The following is a 27,672-nucleotide window of genomic DNA, read 5'->3' as shown; positions in this document are numbered from 1 at the left end:
AAAGGATGCTTTCCTTTCAGAAAATCACCAGGAAGTCACAGTCTTCAAGTTCATTCCGAAGTCCACCACCCACCGGACACCTCCTGCGTCAACTGGCAGTCCTCCTCCAGAGTTGTTCACACGTGTCCCACACCCAACCACCGCATCTAGATCCAAGCATTTGCACAGTCCTGCCTCGGATGATCTCCTAGCGGAGGGAAGCACAAGCCTGGAATGGGAAGACACCTTAGATAGCTTTGAAAGGCGGCTTCTTCCCACCAGGACCATCCCTTTTACAGCAAGCTCTCCTACCACCGAAGCTCCGGAGAGGCCTCCTGACTTCATCACAGCGCTCTACCAGCCGTCAGGTCACATGTCCACGGCCAGTTATGAGGAGGCAAGCGGACTTGAGCCTGACGTAGCTTCAGGACGGACTAACGAGCATATCGAGGAGGACACTGGTGAGGAAGCTACAGAGAATGCGACCATTCAAGAAGTTAAGGTTGTCCCAATGTTTGCACAGAGTTTTAGACCCAGCAAAGCTTTTGGTAATGAAGAAGAAGAAATTAGGGTCACCTTACACCCCCAAGAAGTTACACCACACTCTGAATGGGAGCCAAATGCATCTACTGCAACGTTAATATTTGAAGACGGTGATGGTCCAGGAAACCCAAAAGAAGTAGCTGCAACAACAGCGATACTTGACATGGGCACCCAAGATATGCTGACCCCCAAAGAAGGAAGTGAAATGACCCCAATATTCAAAGAGGCTAAGGCTAATGCTAATGCTACACTTTCATTTAAAGAAGCTGCACTTACTTTAAACCCAAAAGAAGAAGATACTGTAACACCTGTACTTCAACAGCAGGCTAAAAGTACGCTAACACCTGAAGAAAGATCTGACATTACGCCTATATTGCAAGAGGAGACCAAAGCTATTCTGAATTTTCAAACAGTATATAAAGTAACACAAAGATATGAAGAGGAGGCTAACGTGTCTGCTAACTCTGAAGAAGTAGCTACCAAAACACCAGCGTATGAAGATGACGATAAAGCTATGCTAAACCTTGCTAAAGTAACACAAAGATATGAAGAGGAGGCTAACGTGTCTGCTAACTCTGAAGAAGTAGCTACCACAACACCAGCATATGAAGAGGAAGATAAAGCTATGCTAAACTTTGCTAAAGTAACACAAAGATATGAAGAGGAGGCTAACGTGTCTGCTAACTCTGAAGAAGTAGCTACCAAAACATTAGCATATGAAGATAAAGCTATGCTAAACCTTGCTAACGTAACACAAAGATATGAAGAGGAGGCTAATATGTCTGCTAACTCTGAAGAGGTAGCTACCACAACATTAGCATATGAAGATAAAGCTATGCTAAACCTTGCTAAAATAACACAAAGACATGAAGAGGAGGCTAACGTTGAAGTAGCTAGCAGAACACCAGCATATGAAGATGAAGATAAAGCTATGCTAAACCTTGCTAAAGTAACACAAAGATATGAAGAGGAGGCTAACGTTTCTGCTAACTCTGAAGAAGCTACCAAAACACCAGCATATGAAGAAGATAAAGCTATGCTAAACCTTCCTAAGGTAACACAAAGATATGAAGAGGAGGCTAACGTTTCTGCTAACTCTGAAGAAGCTACCAAAACACCAGCATATGAAGAAGATAAAGCTATGCTAAACCTTGCTAAAATAACACAAAGATATGAAGAGGAGGCTAACGTTGAAGTAGCTAGCAGAACACCAGCATATGAAGAAGAAGATAAAGCTATGCTAAACCTTCCAAAGGTAACACAAAGATATGAAGAGGAGGCTAACGTTTCTGCTAACTTTGAAGAAGTAGCTAGCAGAACACCAGCATATGAAGATGAAGATAAAGCTATGCTAAACCTTGCTAAGGTAACACAAAGATATGACGAGGAGGCTAACGTTCCTGCTAACGCTGAAGCAGCAGATAGCATAACATCATCTTATGAAGAGGAGGCCACAGTAGTTTCTGAAGATGCTAAACTCGCCCCAGTCTTGAGACATTTTGTTACTCGTCCCTTTGAAGAGGAAGATCTCCCCCGCTCGGAGGAGGGGGCTAGCGTCACCCCCACATTTAGCGAGGTGACGAGCCCAGACGATGACACTTCCACCGGGCCGGACTTTGACCAGGAGATCACCGTCTTTCCTCTCAATTCCAAATCATCAAGCTGGGCTCTGCTGACCACCACAAGCGGACCCCAAGAGTCTCTTAAGGATCTGGAAATCAGCACCAGATCCTCAGCCGGCTCTTCCACATCACTACCACTGTCACCCTCCGTTACAGAGGCCACCAAGATGGCCGCCATCCGGACAACAACACGGTGGTCCAGACGCACTTGGAGCCCGACCACCTCCGTGCCCAAAGTCCTCCACTGGACATGGCAGCCTCACAAGGTGACAAGGATGGATGGTGGCGTTAGCCCCACCCAGGCTCCCACCCACCATGTTTTGACCAATGAGAGGGCAGCTGTGGGCGGTAAAGTAAGACTAGCAGGTAATGCTAAAGTTAGCCTCACTTTGCTCTTCTTCTCCTTGGTTGTGATGCACTAAACCCCCCCCCCCCACCCCTCTTCTTGTCTTCTGCCCCGGCCTGCCTCCTTCTATTTTTCACTTTTGACTCCACCATCTTGTCCTCCAAACACTCGGTCCCTTCTTGTCGTCCCAGTAAGGACCAGTCCACTTGACGTACTAACTGTCCTGTCTTGTTTCGGGTCTTGTCTTCCTCTCTATCCACTGACTTCTGTGAAGTACTGGAATGTACTACTGTGGTCATGTTTGTCTTCTGATCTCGCTGCATCTGCAAGTAACGGCTGAAGCGATGCTGTCGTCCCTCCTTGGTAGCGCTCATTGGCTCCCGACCTGGCCGGGATAAATCAATGCCGGATTCCATGGCAATAAACGGAATGTTTTCATAGTTGCAGCGTAGAAAAACAGTTTCTGACTTTCTAAGTATGGGTTTTGACATTATTAGAGCCTCGTAGACATGAAATAACACCCCTATAGTCACCCTTTGACTACGCTGCAGAGACTCAAGATGCTAGCTAGCAAAATAACCAGTTAGCCTTGAATTTATTTCTTCTAAACTTAATAGGACAAAAATGTACCACTTCCACATGGGATGGGAGGGGAACCTTACCCCTCACTGTATCATATGGGACATGTCATGGCTGACGGTAATGTCATGTAAGCTAATGTCTCCATGGTTTGTGTCATTACTGCAATACTGCATATGACTTGTATTTCCATATGTTAGGACTCATCATACTGTACTTCATTCTGATTGTATGTCGAATGTCTTTTCATGCCATCCTTGTCCCAACTTTAGTTTCCAGTTGCAGTGAGAGCACAAAGCGTTGAGAAGAAGCTTCGTGAATGTTGTGAGGGAGTCCTAGTCCTGGGCTGCGGCCTATTTCTTAGCTTAGGTGTAAGCTTAGGCGCAAGTGGTCTACAAAAGTCTACGTCTTTGTGGGTGTAGCCACCGTGCTAATGCCACTAGCTGCATTTGCTTTATCTACCTCTGCATGCGCTGTCAATGTTGGTTGTGCTCCTGGGCTGCTGGTGTGAAACTCAAGCTTGTTCCGTCTGCCGTGCTGCTGTTGGGCACGCTGGCTATTAATAGCAGTACTTGTACAGTACTTGTTAATAAATGACCGTGTGGTCAAAGAGAGATATCTTTTCTTGTCCACTCTCTCAATTTCCATAAAGTAAGATTTGTGATTAATAAATGCAACATTTTCCAAGTTGGAGCAAAGGAAACCGACCTGTTATGAATTTCTATAACCAAACTTTACCGTTATTAAAGCCATGGACATGAAATGACCCCCCCGGGAGTCACATTTACCCTCCTGTTATTACTTATTTCCACCACAGGATCATCGCAGGAAACTTACCACTTCCACACCAAATGGGAGGAGACGTTCTGTGTCTGAATACCACACATCTTTTGGAGTAATAGTACATCATTTAATCATTTATGATGATATATTTGGCAAAAGCAAATATACAGGCTGGCCACCAGTCCAGGGTGGGATAGGCTCCAGCACTCCGGTATAGAAAATGGGTTAATGGATGCTTCTTTACGAAGCAACATCAGAGGTGGCACTCCTTGATCTGCGCCATGAATACTCCTAATGAATATCCATATGTATTGATGTGATGTCGTCAAGCGGACCGGAGGAGGTTTGGGATCCTCGTGGATCTCAACTCCCAACCTCGCTTGACTTTTTCCAACCCGCTGTGTTCCAGACGCTTGCCTCCATGACCCCTGCCTCAACGGGGGTACCTGCATGGAACGGGCCGGCCGGGCGGGGTGCCTGTGTTTGCCGACCTATGGAGGAGACCTCTGCGACAAGGGTGAGCTTGTGGAATAAAAACGGCGGCGGCTCTCATGCGCTCACAGCCGGCCGCAAACAAAGACGTCTCCTGTTGATGCCTCCAGACCTGGAACGCTGCGAGCCGGGCTGGGACAAGTTTCACGGCTTCTGCTACCGACACTTTGGCCAGCGTCTGAGCTGGGAGGTGGCCGAGCAGCACTGCCGCATGCAGGGGGCGCATCTGGTCTCCATCATGACCCCCGAGGAGCAGGCCTACATCAACAGTAGGACCACTTCTCTGTAACCTCTGACCCCCCTTTGCCTCGGTGAGCATTGCCGTAGCGTGTTGCCCTGTCATCCGCAGATAACTACAAAGAATACCAGTGGACCGGCTTGAACGATAAGACCATTGAGAAGGACTTCCGCTGGTCTGATGGCAACCCTTTGGTGAGTGGCTGCTCCACTTCTACATACAGTATGATGTCACACCTGCGCCTTAGTACATGTTACGTGATTGGCCGCACGCTGACCAAGAGAAACTGGCAGGCGCTCACGGTGGCCTCACCAAATTCAGCCATTTGGAAAATATTAGTAGTCCATTGACTACTAACTGGTGCCATTGAAGGCACCAGTGCAAGGGAAACCATTTCATTGCGCCTGAAATGACAGAAGCTAAACTGAGTGTATGTTATGGTTGTGTTGGTTAAACTATTTGATTGGTTGTCAATCATCCAAGTCCTTCGCTCTTTCTATGCAGTTGTATGAGAACTGGTACAGAGGGCAGCCTGACAGCTACTTCCTGTCCGGGGAAGACTGCGTGGTGATGGTGTGGCACGACGACGGCCGCTGGAGCGACGTTCCCTGCAACTACCACCTGGCCTACACCTGCAAGAAAGGCACCTGTGCGTCCAGCAGTACAATACACACATCCTCCATCTTTCTCTCTGGGCAGACCCGCACAATACCTGACCCTTTGGCGCCCTCGTGTGGCGTTCATAGGCTACCACGCCATTACGCATGGCCGCTCTGCTCTCTTAACACTCTTAACGCCTTTGAACCTTTCCACAGCCTCATGCGGCCCCCCACCTAAGGTCAGGAACGCATCCACGTTTGGAAAGCCTCGCCAGCGCTACGAGACGGATGCCGTCGTTCGTTACCACTGCTCTCGGGGCTTCCAGCAGAGACTGAACCCTCTGGTCAGGTGTCTCTCTGGGGGCAGGTGGGAGACGCCCCAAGTTCAGTGCATCCCGGGTGAGAGCAGAGAGTTTTTTATCACTAAGTCCTAGTCCAAGTCCTACAGATGAGTGACTACACGCGTCTCCTTCCAGAGCATGGAGGTCTGAACCCGGACACGGACATGGCATCGTCGACCGATGGAAGTTTGGCCGCTCTTCAAGACGGATTTGAACCCACCACACAGCCGCCACTTTACTGGGACATCAAGTTTTAAAACTCCCCATACCGTCTGCTCTTTTACCTTGACAAGGTGAAAAATAGCCCTTTACCCATTCTCTCATTCTCTCATGTGTCAAAGCCTTCAGGTTATGGTTTTTTTGGCCGAATGGTGGTCACGTCTTCATTGTCATCCATCCATGCTCACGTCTTCATTATCATCCATCCCAGCTGCTCACGTCTTCATTATCATCCATCCATGCTCATGTCTTCATTATCATCCATCTCAGCTGCTCACGTCTTCATTATCATCCATCCATGCTCATGTCTTCATTATCATCCATCCCAGCTGCTCACGTCTTCATTATCATCCATCCATGCTCATGTCTTCATTATCATCCATCCCAGCTGCTCACGTAACATTCCCGCTTTCCCTCCAAAAGAACCTGCACGTGTTCCACAAATGTGCAGAGGGGGTTTTGTTGGTCAGCTTTATGTTGTAATAAAGTTTTGTAGAACAGAGCAAAGAATAACTTGCTCTTTCATTGGAGTGCTGAGGATAAATGGCATAGAAAGTGGATGGATGGATGCATGCTGTTAAAGGCGCCAATTGTGGTCACATGACTCACTTGTGTCGAGTGCGCATGTGCTATGCCCTTTTGCGACCCAAGGCGGAAGTCCCACACCTGGAAGCAAGTAGCAAATGACGTGCTCAACATGAAAGTACAAAAGTGGTAAGTGACAAACTTTTTGTCTGGCAGACTGAGCCATGATGCCGTCGTTGTTGGCATTATTATTCAGATTTATTGTTGGGTTATGTTTGTGAAGAAGACTACAAATGTTTTGAATTGTATTATATTTGTGTGTGTGTATTTACGGCAATTAACAGCCAACATGGCAGCCATGTTTCACCAAGATTGTCAGGGGCGGCATTTGTCCTTTCGGTTATCGGTTGTTTTCTTTTTTATGTTAATTTCAACGTGATACCACTTCCGAAGAAAGTGTAAAATAAGGTTTCGTCACCAGGTTGGCAGAATTGTCGCCACAAGATGGCGGCATTGCGTCACGATATGCGGAAGTGCTTTTACGGCCAACAAGATGGTGGCGTGTTGTCACATGCTGCACGTGTGCGTTTCACGGCGCTTTCAAGGTAGCTGCCCTTGGCATCAATAATACAGTGAAAGTAAAACATATAATGTAATTTATTATGGTTCAGGTTAAAATAGGACTATAAGCTAGCAGTGTATGTTAATTATAATTTAGCATTCCCTTTAAACCAGTATCAAAACACAACAATTACCTCGCTTTGCCTGCCAGGGGTGCAAATTGTGATGGGCGACAGGTCTTCCTTCGTTTTACTTTCCACATGCACCCACAATGAACTCCCAGCTTCAATCAATAAAAATTGGTCAATAAAAACACCAGATTTTTAAACCCCACAACATGAATACAAACAACAAATACCAGTGGTCAATTACAGTTCTTTTTATTGCCAAAAAACTCAAACTCTTTTTTTCTTTTCATGTTTTTATTGACGAGCGTCTTTGTTTGCCTTGTGTTCCACATTGGACTAATAAGATGCTATTTTGGTAGCATCTTATCCTATTTCCCTACTGATTCTGTTGGTCTGTGAGTATGGGTTGTGTTTTAGTAAGGACATTTTTCATTCTCAACTACGCCGCTTTTAAACACAACACCTAGTAACAACTGCAGGCGGCACGCCTCTGAGCAAGGCAGTCAGCCATCTCGGAGCGCACCCCATTAGTGCGTCTCCCGGATCCCAACGCGGCCCCCGGTGGGTGGATGTGCAGCAAAGGCTTCTCAGGCCTTCAATGCTGCTGAGTTCGGAGGTCCCGGATGACACGGCTCCATATTGGGGGGGGGGGGTGAGCATTGTGGCCTGCGACCTGGAGGTCAAGAGGTCGGAGGGGAACGAGCCCTTGTGGAGTTCCTCTTTTGAGCAAAGGGCGCGTGTCTCGCTAATTGATGACGTTAAAGGCAGGTCTCTGGCACGTGAAAACCACCTTAGACTGGCGTGAAGTGCAGGAAGGAGTTACTTATTTGATTCCAATGAATATACCCAGCAGAGGAGTATGTTATGGAGTATGTAAGTTGGAACCCATGGACAACTAGACCCCCCCCCCCTCTATCAGCCCTACGGGGATTGGTCCCCACTGGAAGCTTTTAGCCAGGACAAGCATAGCAATGATGATTGTTCCTTAACGTGTGACCCGGGGGCCACTGATCATCGGTTCTTCATTCAGTTGGGCTGCTGGTCCTGATGACCCTTACTGCAGCTTCTTGTTTGCCTTTTTATACCCGTCCTATTCCGTTCAAGCATACCCAGACACACAGACATGCGTCCAGACGTCTCGTGAACACTTTCCCACACCAGCCCTCCCACACCAGCCCTCCCACCCACAGTGTTTGAAGGGCCTCCTCCGTCTCTCCTTTTTCTTTGTGTCTGCTCCGTGTGACCCGGGCTTTTTGTGCGTCTAATGAAGTCAAACCCTCCAGCGTGCCGTCACGTCCTCACGGCTGATTTCTGCACCCGTGTTTTGTGTCCTCGTCTGGATATTGTTGGGCCATCGCTCTCTCAGCTTTGTGGGAAACCTTCAGTGGCGGCCGGCAGACAGTCGGAGGGGGAGTAGATGACTCCCAGCATTCCCACACATTCCCGGCTCAGCAGTACGAGTACGCGGACTTCTTTCTGCCACCACGGGCGACACACTTCCACCTCATGATCGACTTCCCGGCGACCCTTTTAGCAATGAGCCCTGACCTCTGACCTCTCCTAAAAGGAGGCCAAGAGGTCAACCACGCTTTGTTCACCTCAAAGGAACGAAGCGTTATGGAGCATACCAAGTCAACTCATACTTTAGAGTAACCAGTGTACAGCTTGCATAGCTGCATAGAAAACCACTGACTGGAGTCCAAAGTCAACATCTAGTTCACCATGAACCTTCAGACCGGACTGTGGGAAGTCCATATCATTCCTTATTGATCGTCCCCCTGGTTACATGGTGTCCATGAATCAGGGACATCCGTTTGGGTTAAGCCCGCCCGCGGACCCCTGCTCCCTCCACGGCCGCCGCACATCGGGGAGGACAATGTGTGGCTTGTCTGAGCCCCCCCCCCCCCCAAAATAAGCCTCACACAGGAGTACCAAGGAGGCCCTCTCACTATCGATGTCTGACTGTCCCACGGTGCATCGCCTTGTGTATCTGTTCTACGTTGTTTTGAAGAGAGATGGGCAGCAGTTGTGAGTCGCCAAGTCCACCTTCCGCATTCAAGTACGTCTTCCTGTCCCGCCTTTCCTGACGCGCAGCATCCTCTTCGTTAGCTGGAGTGGTGGAGGCACGCAATGGGATGGGATTCTTGTTACTTTTGGTTATGTAGCTTTATGAAGAATGTACGCCACTCACACAGCTAGATAACCAAAGGTAACAGACAACCCCTCGGGCCCCGGCACGCACACACACACACACACACACACACGCACGCACTCCACCTGCGATGGGGGAAGAAGGAAAACATGTTACTGTTACTAAATCACTGATTGCTTGTATTTGTCCTCTTTTAGCCAGAAAGGGGGATGAGACGGGATGGATGGATGGATGGAAGGAAGCGTGACATCACTAACTGCTCCTTTTGCAAGAAGGTGGTATTTACTCATTGGTTTTCTTTTGTGAGCTTAGAAAGTGTTTATGTTTATTGTCTGCATGCTTGGACACGCGCCGTCGGCCCCCAGCAGAGACAAAACGTAGAAAAGGAAAAAATCTTACTGTGAGATGAGAGCCTCCACCAGCCTGGTCTGGAAATCCCATCCATCCAGACCGCACGCACCATCCGCCCCCCTCTCCGGCCCCCCGGGGTAAGACGTCATCCTGTGGTGGTCTCTCTCAGAGTGCACCGACACCTCGTTTGTCCAAAATCATATATGCTGTTTCAGGCCACGCCCACGTGTCCTCTTCCTCCTCCTGCCAGACGTTTGATACTAGGCAGGAAAAGCCAAAGTTCTTCCTGTAAAAGTTTCATTTTTACAGGGTGTGCATGAAACCATCATTTAGCTGGATTTCTTTATCCTGCCATCACCTTCGTCCATCGTTTCCTCCCAAAAAACGGCAGTTTTCACTAAGATCTGTTGGTGGACATAACTTCTCAACAACACACGGCCAAGTCTGATTGCACATGTGGACACCTAGGTGGGTGGACATATACCAGGGGTCAGCAACCTGCGGCTCCAGAGCCGCATGTGGCTCTTCAGCCTCTTTATTGTGGCTCCCTTTGCGATGCTTGAATATTTTTAACACCCAAGTGGGGAAAATGCACGTCTTTTGTAATGAGTTTTAAAAAATCCAACTTTGTCTGAGACCATGAATGCATCCTGAGTGAGTTCTGACTGCTATCCAGTTCAGTACATGAAGAAAAACAAGTAATACTTACCTACAAATCTAAAAAATAAATTCGAGATAATTTAAAAACAGCGGCATGGGAACTTGTTTTTACGTTTACAGTAGTTTACACATACATTTATGTAAGTTTATCTCCAAAACTAGCAAGAGTACTCCAACTCGTCTTTTCTTATCTGAACTACTTTGATACCCCCAAATTCCCTCCAATGTTGTTTTAAACATACTATATGTTTTGCGGCTCCAGGCTATTTTTCTTCAGTGGGCATTGGGTAAAATGGCTCTTTTCATAGTAAAGGTTGCCGACCCCTGACATATACGAAGGAGACGTCTTGCCCTAATTAGCATCATAATCACAATCTGTGTGTGTGTGTATGTGTGTGTATGTGTGTGTGCAGACACGCCGCTGTGACATTCGCACGCAAGAAAGTTTGACCTGGCCACATCATGTCTGTCTAGACCACGTCAACGATCGGGGAAATCCCACCAAGGATGCAAATCACCTCCTCACACAGGTACATACACACACATACAGGTACATACATAGGTACATACACACACATACAGGTACATACACAGGTACATACACACACATACAGGTACATACATAGGTACATACACACACATACAGGTACATACACAGGTACATACACACACATACAGGTACATACACAGGTACATACACACACATACAGGTACATACATAGGTACATACACACACATACAGGTACATACACAGGTACATACACACACATACAGGTACATACACAGGTACATACATACACATACAGGTACATAGGCACATATACAGGTCCATACACATTTATAGAGGTCCATACACACACTATTACTTTGCCTAACTTTGCAGGTTAGTCAATCATGCAGATGTTGTGTTCTTATATATCTTAAATATATACAAGATATATGTTATATCCGGTACAGTACGTGAGAATGAAGGAGCAATGTTGCTTATTCCTCTCAGATGCAGCCATATCTAAATCATTGAAAGGGTAATGTATCTCATTTGAAGTAGATGTGGTGTGTGTATATCCAGACCTGAAAGCTTGCTGACTCAGCTACTATCACGTTAATATGTGTACGTTAATCACGTTCGTCAAAGAGAAATAAACGAGTGTGGGTTTCATTCAGCACAATGCTACCATCGTGTGGACGATTCGTGCATTGCTTGAAATACTGTTGGGCTGTTTACCGCCCTCACCTGGCCAAAGTGTGTAAAACAGCGACTTCGACGGTGCGAAGTGTGTTTTTTTTTCATATAGGAATACAGCAGCATTAGTTTAATCATGACTAGTAGCACGAATTGGTGTGATGAAGATGCTTAGTGAAGGTGGTGGCGCCCCCTAGTGGTCTCCCAGGCCATGCAAAAAAGGTTGTTTTATGCTTGTGTTTGGATCACAACCTTCAGAACACACAGACGTGGCATTAGATAAACGTATTTTTGTATATTATGCCTATGTATGTTTTTATTGTGCTGATCTCCTTGTATGTAAACTTACTTACTGTTGTTGTACTTTGTAACAAAGAGTGATGTAGCTAGTGTGACGTATAGCTATACCGGCCTATACAAGCCTGTACTGCATCTCTTACACATTTGCACACTTACATTTATGATCTCGTTGCACAACATACGCAGGCATCGGTAGTATTAATAAATATTGTATTGTTTTCTCTTTTCAACTTTAAATTGTGGTTATTTTATTGTTTGTAGTATTGTGTTAGTAAATGTGGCTGCTGTAGCAAAGGATGAACAACCGATTAGTCTTAAATGTCCACTTAGTGCAGTGTTATGATGCGTCTAGAACGCCTGGTGGCGTTGACAGGGACAATTTGGACGTCAAATGCCCACCGTTCAAGTCTTGAGAAGCGTCCGTAGATGTGTTGTGTAACAGCCATGGCAAACAAATGAGCTAGCGGCGTCCAGCCCCGCACGGCCGGGTTAGACTGACATTTTGCCCACATGCAAAAATAATGCAAAAGGTAAATACTGTGTGGCGGAGGGATACAAACACTAAGGCACACAACATGGCCGTCACCTCAGTCATGTCCTCTCCCTGTGAACCGGCCCATCGTGGCGTAATGCAAGTCGATAGGGCAAACCGGCGTACACCTCGGCTTCCCATTGGCTCGTGGATGTGCCACTCACAGTCTGATGTCAATGACGTAGCTCGTACGCTGGCTTCACTGTATCGCCTTGGTGGACAGTATAGTGACTTCAAAAATGAAATGGAATAAAATGTCGCGGATTCTTTCAGACCGAGACGCCACTTTAGCGTAATTTAGTCGATGGTTATTTATTGAGAAGTATATCACTCGGAACCGGCGTTGGCAGACGTATCTTTGGGTTTTTTTCTCGGCTATATTTCCTATATTTCAGGGTAAGTGGAGTGATACATTTCCTTCCTGACCCCCCCCCCTCCCCCGACACCGGGGCTTGCTTGATGATTTCAACCAATTTTAATCTTTAACAACATGAACGATATATAAACGCGCAATTGGCAACAAAATACTGTTGTAATGTCGATGGAAATGGTTTGTGATTCGAAGTAAAGTAGTGCGTGCTAATGCTCAGCCAGCCGAGTGGTGAGGAAGGTAATGGCTGTCGACCGGGCTCCTTACCAAGACTAATGTCTAATGGCTTCACTCCAGTGACTGGCCTTTTTACTAACATTCGCCTTAAACGCCATGTTACTGTGCTGTGGACCGATTTACACGGTTAGTAAGCTTCCCAGCTGCTGTCAAAAAGCACACTGCGTGTGTGTATGTGATACCTGCCTGGCGCCAGCGGGCCTGCTTGGCTCCCATCCGTCAAAGGACCCAAGGAGCAGACCCGCTGGGTCTACACCAGACCCTTTACACCTCACGTCTCCCACCAAATACCAAATAACGTCTCTTCTTGGCTTGCACACGGAAACGCATTTTGGCCACAGCTCATCCAGCTGCATTGATGCCCTTGAGGTTTCTCAGGGGGAAAAATCAGGAATATTTACCCGTATTGGTCTGGTTGAATGTCTATCCTGTCATAGTTGACGTTTGGAATCAGGAATATTTACCTGTATTGCTCTGGTTGAATGTCTATCCTGTCATAGATGACGTTTGGAATCAGGAATATTTACCTGTATTGCTCTGGTTGAATGTCTATCCTGTCATAGTTGACGTTTGGAATCAGGAATATTTACCTGTATTGCTCTGGTTGAATGTCTATCCTGTCATAGATGACGTTTGGAATCAGGAATATTTACCTGTATTGCTCTGGTTGAATGTCTATCCTGTCATAGATGACGTTTGGAATCAGGAATATTTACCCGTATTGGTCTGGTTGAATGTCTATCCTGTCATAGTTGACGTTTGGAATCAGGAATATTTACCTGTATTGCTCTGGTTGAATGTCTATCCTGTCATAGATGACGTTTGGAATCAGGAATATTTACCCGTATTGGTCTGGTTGAATGTCTATCCTGTCATAGTTGACGTTTGGAATCAGGAATATTTACCTGTATTGGTCTGGTTGAATGTCTATCCTGTCATAGATGACGTTTGGAATCAGGAATATTTACCCGTATTGGTCTGGTTGAATGTCTATCCTGTCATAGATGACGTTTGGAATCAGGAATATTTACCTGTATTGGTCTGGTTGAATGTCTATCCTGTCATAGTTGACGTTTGGAATCAGGAATATTTACCCGTATTGGTCTGGTTGAATGTCTATCCTGTCATAGATGACGTTTGGAATCAGGAATATTTACCCGTATTGGTCTGGTTGAATGTCTATCCTGTCATAGATGATGTTTGGAATCAGGAATATTTACCTGTATTGGTCTGGTTGAATGTCTATCCTGTCATAGTTGACGTTTGGAATCAGGAATATTTACCTGTATTGGTCTGGTTGAATGTCTATCCTGTCATAGATGACGTTTGGAATCAGGAATATTTACCCGTATTGCTCTGGTTGAATGTCTATCCTGTCATAGATGACGTTTGGAATCAGGAATATTTACCTGTATTGGTCTGGTTGAATGTCTATCCTGTCATAGTTGACGTTTGGAATCAGGAATATTTACCTGTATTGGTCTGGTTGAATGTCTATCCTGTCATAGATGACATTTGGAGTTGCTTTTGTCTTCTGCGTTCTTCTGGAGACAAACCAGTTCTGACCCCCCAGGCACCCCAGGGGAGCAAATATGTACATTGTGCACATTTGGCTCGTGATTGTCAATATGAGTGAGTTTTGTATGAAATGTGTTTGTCTGTGATGTGGATGTACGCATGCGCTCTTTTCCCTCGGGATCAATCTGGTCCCATCAACTCATTCCAAGCGGACATTTAGCGTAATATTCATCTAGCGTAATAGAATCCCATGCATACCTAATAAAGCTAAGGCCGTATCTTGACCAGTCAGACTTGTGATGTTTTGGTACCCGAGGCTAAAAAGTCCAAATCAGTGTTGATCAGTGATTGATGGGGTTAAGCTAGGCTCTCTTCGGGAGCATTTTGGCATCTGACGGTCAGAAGTGTAAGGTAATTTGAAGTGGTGGCTGGGTGAACCAAAGCACCCATGGAATAAATGGTCAAATTGTGGGCTGCTATTAACATCACAGCACATCATAGCACTCCCCCAAATAGCGTGCCCCTAGAGAGGCTATGATTGGCCATTTGTTACCATGTTATCTGGCTATGATGTCAACTTAAAGCGACTTACAATCATCCCACTCATGGATTCCAGTTTATCTGGCCGGGGGCACATATTAGATCTCCAAGGGTCTTTGAGGAAATCCCCATCGGTCCCCTTTGGTTAAGTCAAAGAGCGGTTGCAAGCCAAGGGCATTCGTCAGTGCAGAAGTGAAAACGGACAACTGCAAGTCCATCTAATGCCACATTTCATTGGCTAATACCTCATCCGCTAAAGGTCACTTCCACTAATGACCCGACTCAAAATCAGACGCTTGATTGCTGCCTCCTTCATCAGGCCTGCAGGAGCATCACTTGCTTGATTTAACCAACATGGATGACGGACATGTCTACCCTCTTCAAACAACGAGGAACAATGGTGCTTGCTTCTGGGTGCCAACCTTCAGATAGCCAGGCTGCGGCCTCCTTCCTGCACGGCCCAATCAGTCCGCCGGCGAGCTTCTAATTGAGCCATCATCGCCTTGAGGGGAGGGGAGAGGACGGCATGAACGTGTCAATTCCACTAACGAGGGGGCAGCCATGCAGAGGGCAACCAGCCTGGCATCGCTGAAGCCGTCCTAGCAGCTAATCAGAGGTTGTCTTTCTATGAAGCTTTATCTGGAATACGTGATTGTCGTCCTCGAGGCAGGGTGACGTTGGTCAGAGGAGTTTACAGCTGCATCTTCACGTATCTCATTTAATCAGCTGCAGGAAGACTGCATGGACTAAGTCATGTTCTACCTTGTCGGGTTGTGTGGAAAAGGCAATGGATCACGACGACGCCATTACGGCTCCGTCCACACGGTCTGTCTCCCACGACCTCATAGTTCTTTTTTAGCCGGTTGAAAGATATTTGCATGCAACACCAAGGACATTTTGTTGTATTTTATGCTTTCAGTGTCTCATCCACACGGAAACAACCTTCTGGCTTCCAGTGTGGGAAATGTGGAGATCATTTCCACCCTGCGGTTTCGGCTGTCGACCCAAAAACCAGTTGGCGTGTCCAGATTTTCCCGTTTCCGTGTGGATGAGAGGCTGGAACCATAAACACTTGAAAAGGTTTTGGTGTGGCTTGCCCTGTGGAGCTCTGGAAGGTCCCACACCTTTTTAAAGCAGTTGTCCCACGGGACGTCTCCAGAATAGATGGACTCCTGTTCAGGGTGAAAGTGGGGCCAAGTCCCAGCAGTGTAAACACACTTTATGGTGCCATGTCACAAGTGTAAAAAGAAGTGAAAGGCTGTGCCAACAACCCAACACTCGCTTCAGAACTTTGATCATTCCAACTGCGGAACGGTCTGGTCTCTCTTCTGGAATATGTGACGTAAAAAGACAGCGTTGATCTCATCTGATGGGAAGAATGGAATGTTGTTAGAAGGATAGCCGAATGGGAGCATGAAGATTTGCGGAGTGGAGAATCAAACTCACTCTCAGGCAGGACTCCACTCTCGGTGTTCAATTGGCTACCGTCTGGCCCGGCGGCCCGAGATAATGTCAAGGAATGATTATTTGCCCCATTTGTCTTTGCTCAGGTTCACCCCAACACAAGTTTGAACAACATTGTAACACTTGACATGTGGAGAAAGCAGTTGCCAGGCAACCGAGTGCCGTAATTAGCAAGTTGCAGCGCAGATCCTTCCTGCCTACGTATTCACCTCGGTGCTAATGGGCTGGTGTTTGGAGCAGCACGTGAGTATGTTGTAGACATCGGCTGAATGTTTAACGTCAACACCTTGTCTCCCGCAGCGACATCTCCTCAGCGGCCTCCACCAACGCTTGACATCCACCCCGCCAGAGAATGTGTGCGCACCGCTGCCCTACGTTGCCTTCCTCTTTCTGAGTGTTGTCAGGGCTGACGTGGGAGAAAAGAGACCTTGCGGGCTGCACTGAGAAGCACTTCTTTATTTTGTACTTGACAAGCTGACTGCCGCAAAGCATCATGGGTAGGAAAAAGATCCAGATCCAGCGGATCACAGATGAAAGAAACAAACAAGTGAGTATCAACTTCTTGTGGGGGTTGCTATGCCAAAATGGGGAAGGTCGGACCTTTTTTAACTCCACAAATGATTTGGAGCGCATGAGAAATTAACAACACAGCAGCGACAGAACCACTGTTGCAATACCAGCATTCATGCCGCAACAACAGCTGAGTAGCAGCAGAGGTAGATGAAGATGCTCGTGATACTTCCATCTTCAACTGCTGCTATTCATTTGCCTTTGTCTGCCGTGCGCTAATCACCCCAACTTTGACCTTCCTGCCCTTTTACCCCCATGTTGTGTTGCAGGAAGTAGCAGAGCACCTCCACACTGTAACTACATGGGGCTTTTACCATTCCTGCCCTTTTACCCCCATGTTGTGTTGCAGGAAGTAGCAGAGCACCTCCACACTGTAACTACATGGGGCTTTTACCCTTCCTGCCCTTTTACCCCCATGTTGTGTTGCAGGAAGTAGCAGAGCACCTCCACACTGTAACTACATGGGGCTTTTACCCTTCCTGCCCTTTTACCCCCATGTTGTGTTGCAGGAAGTAGCAGAGCACCTCCACACTGTAACTACATGGGGCTTTTACCCTTCCTGCCCTTTTACCTCCATGTTGTGTTGCAGGAAGTAGCAGGGCACCTCCACACTGTAACTACATGGGGCTTTTACCCTTCCTGCCCTTTTACCTCCATGTTGCGTTGCAGGAAGTAGCAGAGCACCGCCACACTGTAACTACATGGGGCTTTTACCCTTTTACCCCGCCACACTAACTAAAGCAAGTCCCTTGTGGACTATTTAAGCTCCACAGAGGCAGTGTGCAGAGGTCAGGGAGGGGGTGTTGCAGTGTCCAGTTTCATCCCAGTTCCCGCCACTTGAATGCTCTGCATGTTTGACACCATGCACTTGTGCCAGCAGCTGTGGGTGAAAATCAAACGCACACAGATTGCCAACTTCATGCCACCATGAGAGTGTTTGGTCCCACACGTCCATCTTGAAGGTCCTGTTTAACCATTCTTCTGACCATACCTGTGTACATTTGCATTTGAACATACGGGGGTTTTGGGTCGGGGGGTGAGGCACCGCTGCCCTCACACATTGTGTAGCCCAAGCAAGGATCTTGGCCCCTGCGGTCCAAAGAGGATGGAAGTTAAAATGCAGTCATTTCACAGGAAACTATTGAAATGGGCCAAAATACGGGAGTTTACTCGGAAAAGCGGGAGGGCTGACGGGTATGATTATGATTCTTCCTAGGTGACGTTCACAAAGCGGAAGTTTGGCCTGATGAAGAAAGCCTACGAGCTGAGCGTGCTGTGCGACTGCGAGATCGCTCTGATCATCTTCAACCACGCCAACAAGCTGTTCCAGTACGCCAGCACCGACATGGACAAGGTCCTGCTCAAGTACACGGAGTACAACGAACCCCACGAGAGCCGCACCAATGCAGACATCATCGAGGTAAAGTTGGGCCTTGAAGTACACGTCTTTGGAATCTGGCCCATCATCGTCAATCCCTGTGTGAGACACCAACACACGTCTTTCTCTTTTCTGGGACTAAAGATGTGGAGACGCAAAGAGGGAGGTAATTGATGCATGAAATGGGACGCAGCTATCCCACCTAGAATGGAAAAAGCTCCACCGAGCACCAACGAGGCTCCGTGTCCATCATGTATCATCTGCATATGAAGCACATGGTTGTTATTGTTCTTATCAGCATATTTACGCCCGAGGACTACTTGGTGGCGTAGTGACACCTGGCTAGCCGCTAGCTTGATGCCTCAGGCTGCTGACCAAAGGTATTGGAGCTTCCTTTCTGTCTTTTATGTTCTATGTGAAATCCATGCATCTTATCAACGTAGCTGTTAGTACACGCATGGATACACAGCACGGATGCAAAACCTTGCCAGACGTGTTTCAATGGTGGGCTTTCATCCCTTTTTCCATCTTTGGAAGGCAGAGAAAAGAGCAGATGTGTGAGGTTGTCTCTCATAAGGATTGTAGATGACACAATGACTCCACAGGAGTGAGTAGAAACGTGTCCTCCTCATTGGCGTCCATTTTGCTTGTGTAGACGTTGAGAAAGAAAGGCTTCAATGGCTGCGACAGTCCGGAGCCTGATGGCGAAGACTCCATCGATCAGAGCCCCCTCAATGACGACAAGTTCCGTAAGACTACAGAGGATCTGGATGTTCTCTACAAACGCTACGGAGTACGTCTTGAATGCATCATTTCCTCTTTGCGTGCGTTCAAAGCATCAAACGTCTTTCCTTCCAAACCTCACAGCAGTCCACAGCCCCGCCGCAGACCTTCTCCATGCCCGTCACCGTGCAGGCGTCCAATCCCAGCACGCTGCAATTCAGTAACCCGGGCAACGCGCTGGTAACTACCTCCTACGTGACGTCGTCGTCGCTCACAGACAGCCACCTCCTGTCGCCACAGCAACCGGCTCCTCTGAGGAACACCGTGTCTCCTGGGTTGCCGCAGCGACCGGCTAGCGCAGGTGAGCCGACAGATGGACAGAACGTGCGGGAAAAGTCCCGATAGCACGTTGTTTAGCTCTTGGCAGGATTATGACCATCTCTTCATTCCGTTCACCAGGCGCACTTCTTGGGGGGGACCTGAGTAATTCCAATGGAGGCTGTCCTAGTCCAGTCCGTGAGTACTTCTTTATCTGATTTAAAAATGGCCTCAGGATTCCAAAATAGGGTTGGATTTGGATAGAGTAGATGTAGCACAGACGTGCGCAGGAGCCCAGCAACGTAGCCATACACCGGACTTGGACAAAGGAAGGGGGTGTGGCTGAAATGTCGTGAAAGCAGCTAGACCCTGAACTACTGGACTAGACTGGCACAGTGCCATTTAGTTTCATCATTCTTATACCCCGAGACTCCATACAGGCGCAGGTCCATATGGCCCTGCCCTACCATGAAACAAAAGGAGAGACATCTGCTCTCATGAGGAACTTTGGGGGCCAGTAGAGTTTTGTGGTCACGTCCAGCAGATGTCCAAACGTAATGTAAATGTAAACACAGAGATGGTTAGAGGTCCACATTGGCAAACTAGTCACCGTACTGGTGTAATGTTCTGGAAATTAGCTTCTATGTACACACACGTTGCTGTGATTGGACAAGGTCACAAGGTCACAAGGTCAGGCATCTTTGACAAATGAAACCCTGACTGACTGGTCTACGTTCCCCTCCGCCCAGCTAACGGCTACACCAGCGCCAGGGCTTCCCCGGGCCTCCTCAGTGTATCCAACGGCAGCAGCCTGGGCAAAGTCGCCCCGGCCAAGTCTCCGCCCCCGCCTTCCAGCCCCCAGATGGCCAGCAACCGCAAGCCGGACCTGCGAGTCATCACCTCTCAGGGCGGAAAGAGCCTGATGCAGATGGTGAGCCGCTGACATTTCTAAACGTGAAGGTGACCTTGCTTGACTTCATCAAGAGTCCTTGGTCTGCATTCTTGACTAGCTTGTCACAAGCCACGCCCACTCTGCTGTAGTTTTGACATTGGACGGCCTTAAATAAGTTGTAACCTTCTCTTTACCGCCTTTACAGACAGAGGATGAGCTGGAATTGGTAAACGAGGTGAATACTAGCCCCCCCCTCCCCACCCCCGCATGACTGGACGGTTATTATCTCATGGCTTGTTGATGTTTCTCAGGATGCTCCTCTGTGTGACTGCATGTGGTTCATTACAGCCTTGGTGGAAAGACTGTCTTCTAATGTGGCCCTTATCTATACATCTAGATCTACATCTCTACACAGTATGGGGGGGTCTCAAGCACAACACCTAATGGACCCCCATTTATCACACCACAGCATCACATCCTGTGATAGCCTTTTTAAGTAGACTTTTACATGTGACCAAACAGGCCTGCGGCTCCTTTACTATTATTACTAAAAAAATATATCAAATATCAAGGTGCCCCCCCCCACATTAGATTGCAGGTAGTGCCATCAAAGCAAGTGAGCATGAAATAATGCAAAGCACTGCATGCATGCGGCGTGGAAGAGAAGGCGCCGAGGCGGGCATCGACTGTATTCCATCACTTCCAGCACCAAGTGTTGGTGGTGGGGGGATCCCTTCCCACTCCACATGGGCACCCATTTTCACCCTCCACCCAGGAACGTTGTCTGCTGTTACATGAAAGGCATGTCTTCATGGAGTGATTGGAGCCAAAGCCCCACACGGGAAGTCAAAGCATGCAACTCACGTCACGGCCTGATGGTAAAAGTGGCTATGCTAACATTTAGAGCCCAAGCTGTAGGGGGCGCCACATATGTCATGTATGCATATGACCGGCCTTTTCATGTACAGTGTGCTCCACACAACAAGAGCCAATTGTTAATGAGGAACGCCACACCACCCAGCACCTCATCATCGTCCAGTGTTTGCTGCTGCAAATGTATACAACACTTGGCTCTAACGGGGGGGGTTCTACTTTGACAGAACGCCCAGCGGCTGGCAGCCGGCACCCAGGTGGCCCAAACCCTGACCACGCCCGTGGTGTCAGTGGCCACGCCCAGCCTCCTGGCACAGGGGCTGCCCTTCTCCGCCATGCCCACAGCGTACAACACAGGTGGGCTGACGCCACGTCCGGTCAGCGGCATGCTGGGACGGCGTGGCAGTAAACCCTTCCTTCTTTGTCTGCAGAGTACCAGCTGACGAGCGCGGACCTCACTGCGCTACACGCCCTGGCGTCTCCCGGCGGCTTGTTGCCCAGCAGCGTGGCGACGTGGCAACCGCAGCAGGCCGTCTCCCAGCAACCGCAGCAACCGCAGCAAACGCAACAGCTCAATCTCGCATCGCTCAGCAACTTGGTGTAAGTGGTCTTTGCCCCCCCCCCCACTGCTGGCATGGTGCTCATTTCACCTTTCCTCTCCGGCATCTCACCATTCCACACTACAAGGTTGGACCCGGTGTTCGCTTTCCTTCTTAACCCTCACCAGACAAGATCTGGGCCCACTTTTGTTAGCGCCTTCTCCTTGAAGTGTGTTCTCTCCTCTTATCCACAGCATGTGGGGCGTGGACAAACAGAGCAGCGAGCTGACTAGCCAGGTGTCCAGTCTGGCTGCCAACCTGAGGTGTGTCTGTGTCTGTGTGTCACATGTCGCCCTCTTGTGTCTGGGGCCGCATCACGCCCTGAAGACAAGTATTGCACATACACACCAGACGCTTTGTTAGCTGCATCATCTCATGGCCCTTTTTGGCGAGGGGGGCCCTTCCTGATGCAACCCCCTCCCTTAGCCAGGCTCGGGACCGCTACCACATGTCCCTGGTGGCATTCAGTCCACTTAGCCATGCAGTCTGTTCAGAACTTCATCATTTCCAGCAGCTTGTACACTGGAGGAACGTCATGTTTCTTAAATGTAACACACACACACACACACACACACAATAGTACGTATGCACACTATGTGGCTTTTCCAAATAGGATCCTGCACTTCATTCATTTTGTCATCCACAATTCGTATGTAAGACACAAACACACACATCTCTTTTGTCTGGTTTTCCATCCATGCTGTGGGCATGTAGTAACAGCTACGTTGATGATAAGATGCATGGATTTCACATAGAACATACAACATAGAACATAGAACATAGAACATAGAAAGGAAGCTCCAATATGTAGCCTTGCCTTTGGTTAGCAGCCTGAGGCATTGGGAGCCACTGCGTGCTCAAGCTAGTGGCTAGCCGCTAGCCTGCTACGCCACCAACGTAGTTCCTGGGCGTAACAACGCTGACAACAATGTGCTTCATACGCTGATCACATGATGGCGCCATCACGTGCATCGCTGGCTGCCTCGTTTTATGTCCTCTTTTTCATCATGTCTGACATAGGGATTATCTTACTGGATTTAAGACAACTTTCCTAAAGAAGCAAACTGGCCTGCGAGCCACAGATGGAACACAGACGTTGGCGGTTGTGTCCAGCCATAGTTGGATGTATTGGATGGCGTTAGCTTGTGCAGGTGTACCCAATGTAGGAGGCATTTCACACACAGTGTCCCTGTGGGCGTTGTTAGTGTTTTGTCAGGAAGCCGAGGAAGGCGATGTCGTGGTGTGTACAGCAGACGAGAGAAGTCAGGCATTATTGCAGTCAGCAATGTCCGTCCACACAGGCCTCCAACCTTCTCTTTTCTCCCCACAGTCTCAGCTCTCCGTCCAACCTGCTCTTGGGTAGAGATGAGTGGTTGGGCCGGTACTGTATCCCACTTCCTTTCTCCTGTGTGCTTTTGGCTCAACCCGCCCCTTCCTCAGCATGCGCATGTGTGCGTGTGCGTGTGCGTGTGTAGTCCCTGGTTTTCATGGTTAGTTCATGGCCATCCGTTCACGCTGAAGTGCTTGCAGGTTCTGGAAGTGAATGCCAACCACCTCACTCATTCATTGGATGTTCCCAAAATCTGGACTTGAACAAACCAAGGTGCTGACAACCATGGCATGTTTGCCACTGCCATGAAAAGCTTAGCGCCACCTGTGGCCAATCAGTGCAAGCACGGTGGAACGTCTTTGAGGTTTTTCCTCCAAAGGACACCTTGGCTGTAAAGAAGACATACAACAACACTCTTCATGACAAAAGCTAAGCCCTTTTTCAACGTCGCTAGAGGAAAAGTCCGTTCTTTGGTGAAGTAAAGTACGTGTGACCTGCTCACATTGTAGTTTCCTCCATGGTTTGATGTTTGGACTACACCTAGCCCAACATCTTGGCTAGCACCCCAGAGAATACACCTAGCCCAAGCCTGTGGCTCTAGAGTCTTGGCTAGCACCCCAGAGAATACACCTAGCCCAAGCCTGTGGCTCTAGAGTCTTGGCTAGCACCCCCAGAGAATACACCTAGCCCAATCCTGTGGCTCTAGAGTCTTGGCTAGCACCCCCAGAGAATACACCTAGCCCAATCCTGTGGCTCTAGAGTCTTGGCTAGCACCCCCAGAGAATACACCTAGCCCAAGCCTGTGGCTCTAGAGTCTTGGCTAGCACCCCCAGAGAATACACCTAGCCCAAGCCTGTGGCTCTAGAGTCTTGGCTAGCACCCCCAGAGAATACACCTAGCCCAAGCCTGTGGCTCTAGAGTCTTGGCTAGCACCCCAGAGAATACACCTAGCCCAAGCCTGTGGCTCTAGAGTCTTGGCTAGCACCCCCAGAGAATACACCTAGCCCAATCCTGTGGCTCTAGAGTCTTGGCTAGCACCCCCAGAGAATACACCTAGCCCAAGCCTGTGGCTCTAGAGTCTTGGCTAGCACCCCCAGAGAATACACCTAGCCCAATCCTGTGGCTCTAGAGTCTTGGCTAGCACCCCCAGAGAATACACCTAGCCCAAGCCTGTGGCTCTAGAGTCTTGGCTAGCACCCCCAGAGAATACACCTAGCCCAAGCCTGTGGCTCTAGAGTCTTGGCTAGCACCCCCAGAGAATACACCTAGCCCAAGCCTGTGGCTCTAGAGTCTTGGCTAGCACCCCAGAGAATACACCTAGCCCAAGCCTGTGGCTCTAGAGTCTTTGCTAGCACCCCCAGAGAATACACCTAGCCCAATCCTGTGGCTCTAACATCTTGGCTAGCACCCCCAGAGAATACACCTAGCCCAATCCTGTGGCTCTAGAGTCTTGGCTAGCACCCCCAGAGAATACACCTAGCCCAATCCTGTGGCTCTAGAGTCTTGGCTAGCACCCCCAGAGAATACACCTAGCCCAAGCCTGTGGCTCTAGAGTCTTGGCTAGCACCCCCAGAGAATACACCTAGCCCAATCCTGTGGCTCTAACATCTTGGCTAGCACCCCAGAGAATACACCTAGCCCAAGCCTGTGGCTCTAGAGTCTTGGCTAGCACCCCAGAGAATACACCTAGCCCAAGCCTGTGGCTCTAGAGTCTTGGCTAGCACCCGCAGAGAATACACCTAGCCCAAGCCTGTGGCTCTAGAGTCTTGGCTAGCACCCCCAGAGAATACACCTAGCCCAAGCCTGTGGCTCTAGAGTCTTGGCTAGCACCCCCAGAGAATACACCTAGCCCAATCCTGTGGCTCTAGAGTCTTGGCTAGCACCCCCAGAGAATACACCTAGCCCAAGCCTGTGGCTCTAGAGTCTTGGCTAGCACCCCCAGAGAATACACCTAGCCCAAGCCTGTGGCTCTAGAGTCTTGGCTAGCACCCCCAGAGAATACACCTAGCCCAAGCCTGTGGCTCTAGAGTCTTGGCTAGCACCCCAGAGAATACACCTAGCCCAAGCCTGTGGCTCTAGAGTCTTGGCTAGCACCCCAGAGAATACACCTAGCCCAATCCTTCCCCCACAGGAAGTAGATCATCCATATGTTGCCATATGCATGCGTGTTCAGCACCTTGGCATGTTTGTTCCATAGAACAATGGCATGAACAGACCTCTTCTCAGTCATCCAGTCTCTTTTTTTCTAGGTGGGTGTAGGCGGGGCCGCTAGCATACACACAGTGTGTAACCTAGTAGAAATGAAATGAGTAGAGCCATTCTGGTCCGTCTAAGGATGGAAGATGGACGCAAAAGAGGTAGTCCACATGATGGGATGGGAGGTAGCTTTCCAGATGTTTTGGTCGAGAATGAAGCTTTCACTTCCGGAACCTTGCTCTTTGTCTGCTGCTGTCAGCATCAGGGTCCCTGAATGCATCACACGGCTTCTCCATGTTGACTTTGTTGGGAGATGCGAGCGAGTCTGCTGACTATCACGTGTTGCCGTCCTCAGGCCTGTGACGCACATACCTCAAGGTGCCATGTTGACGGTCAACACCAGCGCCGGCGTGAGCATCAAGTCGGAGCCCGTGTCACCCGGCCGGGACCGCAGCACCCCCTGCCCTCCTCCGGCGCCGCCTCCTTCCTCTGCCACGCCGTCCTCCGCCACACTGACCGCACCGCCGCAGTACCCGGGATCCCTGCTGTGCCTGGAGCCCCCGACAGGACGCTCGCCCGCAGACAGCGTGAGCAGCAACGCCAGCTCCTTCGAAGGCAGCGATCGCGAAGACACAGGCGGCGGCGGCAGCGCTAGTATCGTAACTACTGCCGCTACAGGAAATGTCGGACCGGGCCGCTCTGACTTCAGCCCCTCGCCGGACCTCCTCAGGGCGCCCACCGAAGCGGAGCAAGAAGGGGGCAACGTCAAGCGAATGAGATTAGACGCCTGGGTCACATAGACGGACGGGGGCGGGGGGGCGCCCCCTCATGGAGAAGGTTTGAACGACACTTAAACACCACACACACTCACACAACACGTCCACTTCCTTGGCCCCATGAACCAATCAGTGGAGAGGCCAGACTCCTCCCATCACTCCCACAGAAGCTTCACGTGTTGGCGCCGAGGCTCCGACACGCCATCGCCATCAGCTGCCGCCTCCCTTGTAGGAACTTTGTATAAAAGCTCCCTCGTAGCTTCATGTCCGCTCTGCCGCCCCCGCTAGACCCCCCTGGTTCCTAGAGGAACACTTTCTAGATTTCTACGTCTTCATTCGGCCACCATGGCTTTTTGGCTTGACGCGTGTGTATGTACATAGGAGTATAGCCGCTAGCTAGCCCCACAAACTAAGCAATGTGTTGACTCAGTGGATCTGTTCACCTGAACTCCTCCTCCTCCTCCTCCTCCTCCTCCTCTTCTAATTCTTCTTCTACCACAGCGTGTCACTAGGGGGCCACGGCGTGTTGCTACACAATCACGCACGGAGACTTTAGCGGGCTGCACGCGTCACGTCTTCATATTCACTCTTGCTACTTCCTTCTTCACGCATCTCAGCTGTGTGTGTGTGTGTGTGTGTGTGTGTGTGTGTGTACACGTTCTACAGATGATGTCTACTCTCCCAAAACACGCGGTCGCTAGACTGTTAGTAAGCCCCGCCCCTTTGGTGGTCACACGGAACGGTGACAAAAGTAACTTTTTTTAATACGACCTTTCTAGCAGCTACTAGCTAAAACAGAGGGAAGCTCAGACTGTTACTTCATGACAACGCAACCCCCCTTCAGCTTTTACACTTGGATGAGGCCGGGCCAGGCCAGGCCAGGCCGGGCCAGGCCAGGCCAGGATGGAGAATGGCAGCTTCCACCCCGATACAAAGCTAGGATGATCACGTAGTGCCGTGAAGGTTAGGACGTTAAGAATGGATGATGGACGCTTGGACATGTTGGTGCTTTGTAGGGCATCAACATGCGTCCCTGGTCCTCCACGGGCTAAGGTTAGCTTGGGAAGCTACATCAGCTGCTCCGTTCCTGAGAAGATGTTACGTCACGCTCTTCAGCTTGGTCTTTTTTGTTTGCCTTCTGGATCCTTGCCTTGTCCCGTCCTTCCTCCTTGATGGTGTTTGGGAATGGAGGTGGTGGAGCTGTGGAGGAATAGTTGCAGCCCAAGCACTTGGCCCATGTGAAGAATGTACATCTGCAACATCGACGGGATGGCATCTGTAGCGTCATTAGCCCATCCTGGAAAGAACCACCACCAGGCTGGCATCCTTGGTTTTCCTTTCCCACGCTAAGCCCCCCAAGCGCTTGTTTGTGCCACGCCCATCTTTCAGATTTTCATCTGAGGAAGGGAGAAAAGCCTCCATGTTTGATTTCTACCTGAGCCTTTTTTAGCCCTTTGATTAGCACATGAACATTTCACTTGAATGCTGCTTTTTTGGACAGATGATCAATCAGTGGTTAGCATGCAGGCCACACGGTCACGACATGGGCCCACTCGGCCATCTCTGTGTGGAGTTTGCATGTTCTTTTCTCCGGGTACCCCCCCCCCATTCCTAAAACATGCTAGCTGCATTGGCCACCCCCCGCCTCTCACCCACAGCTGGGATAGGCTCCAGCATAGAAAATGGATGGATGGTCAAAGTAGCCCACATTGCTCCGTAGACATCATGTGACTGTGTCTGTGTCTAAAGCTTGTT

General features: G+C 49.1%; 2 protein-coding genes across 9 annotated transcripts in view; both read left to right on the top strand.

Moving 5' to 3' along the window:
- The window catches only part of LOC131102303 (brevican core protein-like), an 11,856-nt gene extending 5,328 nt beyond the window's left edge, over nucleotides 1-6,528 (top strand). Inside the window, exons 9-16 of one of the 2 annotated variants that reach the window (XM_078791813.1) lie at nucleotides 21-1,462; nucleotides 1,673-2,510; nucleotides 4,262-4,369; nucleotides 4,455-4,613; nucleotides 4,694-4,776; nucleotides 5,087-5,231; nucleotides 5,398-5,580; nucleotides 5,658-6,528. In XM_078791813.1, coding sequence (XP_078647939.1) covers nucleotides 21-1,462; nucleotides 1,673-2,510; nucleotides 4,262-4,369; nucleotides 4,455-4,613; nucleotides 4,694-4,776; nucleotides 5,087-5,231; nucleotides 5,398-5,580; nucleotides 5,658-5,779 — 3,080 coding nt within the window. In that variant the 3' untranslated portion in view covers nucleotides 5,780-6,528. Of the gene's footprint in view, nucleotides 1-20; nucleotides 2,511-4,261; nucleotides 4,370-4,454; nucleotides 4,614-4,693; nucleotides 4,777-5,086; nucleotides 5,232-5,397; nucleotides 5,581-5,657 lie in introns of both variants that reach the window. The other variant, XM_078791812.1, reaches the window with a different exon arrangement.
- On the top strand, nucleotides 6,419-27,672 carry LOC131101427 (myocyte-specific enhancer factor 2D homolog). Of its 7 annotated transcripts, XM_078791814.1 has the most exons (17): nucleotides 6,419-6,455; nucleotides 9,305-9,382; nucleotides 9,473-9,595; nucleotides 9,768-9,926; nucleotides 10,532-10,648; nucleotides 16,563-16,809; nucleotides 18,049-18,252; nucleotides 18,866-19,003; nucleotides 19,078-19,294; nucleotides 19,393-19,449; nucleotides 20,001-20,182; nucleotides 20,349-20,378; nucleotides 21,244-21,373; nucleotides 21,448-21,616; nucleotides 21,810-21,878; nucleotides 22,946-22,996; nucleotides 25,497-27,672. In XM_078791814.1, exons 6-17 carry the CDS (start codon nucleotides 16,756-16,758, stop codon nucleotides 25,939-25,941), a joined length of 1,746 nt encoding a protein of 581 aa, XP_078647940.1. In that variant the 5' UTR covers nucleotides 6,419-6,455; nucleotides 9,305-9,382; nucleotides 9,473-9,595; nucleotides 9,768-9,926; nucleotides 10,532-10,648; nucleotides 16,563-16,755; the 3' UTR covers nucleotides 25,942-27,672. The 7 variants fall into 7 exon arrangements, with proteins under 7 accessions (XP_078647940.1, XP_057902550.2, XP_057902548.2 ...); XM_058046567.2 differs by lacking the exons at nucleotides 6,419-6,455; nucleotides 9,305-9,382; nucleotides 9,473-9,595; nucleotides 9,768-9,926; nucleotides 10,532-10,648 and adding exons at nucleotides 12,262-12,529; nucleotides 16,349-16,505; XM_058046565.2 differs by lacking the exons at nucleotides 6,419-6,455; nucleotides 9,305-9,382; nucleotides 9,473-9,595; nucleotides 9,768-9,926; nucleotides 10,532-10,648 and adding an exon at nucleotides 12,276-12,529.

This window comes from Doryrhamphus excisus, linkage group LG7 (assembly GCF_037039965.1).
Source record: "Doryrhamphus excisus strain RoL-2023G ecotype Guam linkage group LG7, RoL_Dexc_Guam_v1.1, whole genome shotgun sequence".
Lineage (NCBI taxonomy): Eukaryota > Metazoa > Chordata > Actinopteri > Syngnathiformes > Syngnathidae > Doryrhamphus > Doryrhamphus excisus.
The sequence above is the reverse complement of the archived record's forward strand: the minus strand, read 5'-3'. Positions and strand labels throughout refer to the sequence as shown.

Excerpts from the sequence above, each read along its gene's own strand:
- LOC131101427 (XM_078791814.1), top strand. The coding sequence starts at position 16,756 with ATGGGTAGGAAAAAGATCCAGATCCAGCGGATCACAGATGAAAGAAAC. Across the intron at positions 19,450-20,000 it reads AGGCTGTCCTAGTCCAGTCC|CTAACGGCTACACCAGCGCC; the intron begins GTGAGTACTTCT and ends CCCTCCGCCCAG. Across the intron at positions 21,617-21,809 it reads GCATCGCTCAGCAACTTGGT|CATGTGGGGCGTGGACAAAC; the intron begins GTAAGTGGTCTT and ends TCTTATCCACAG.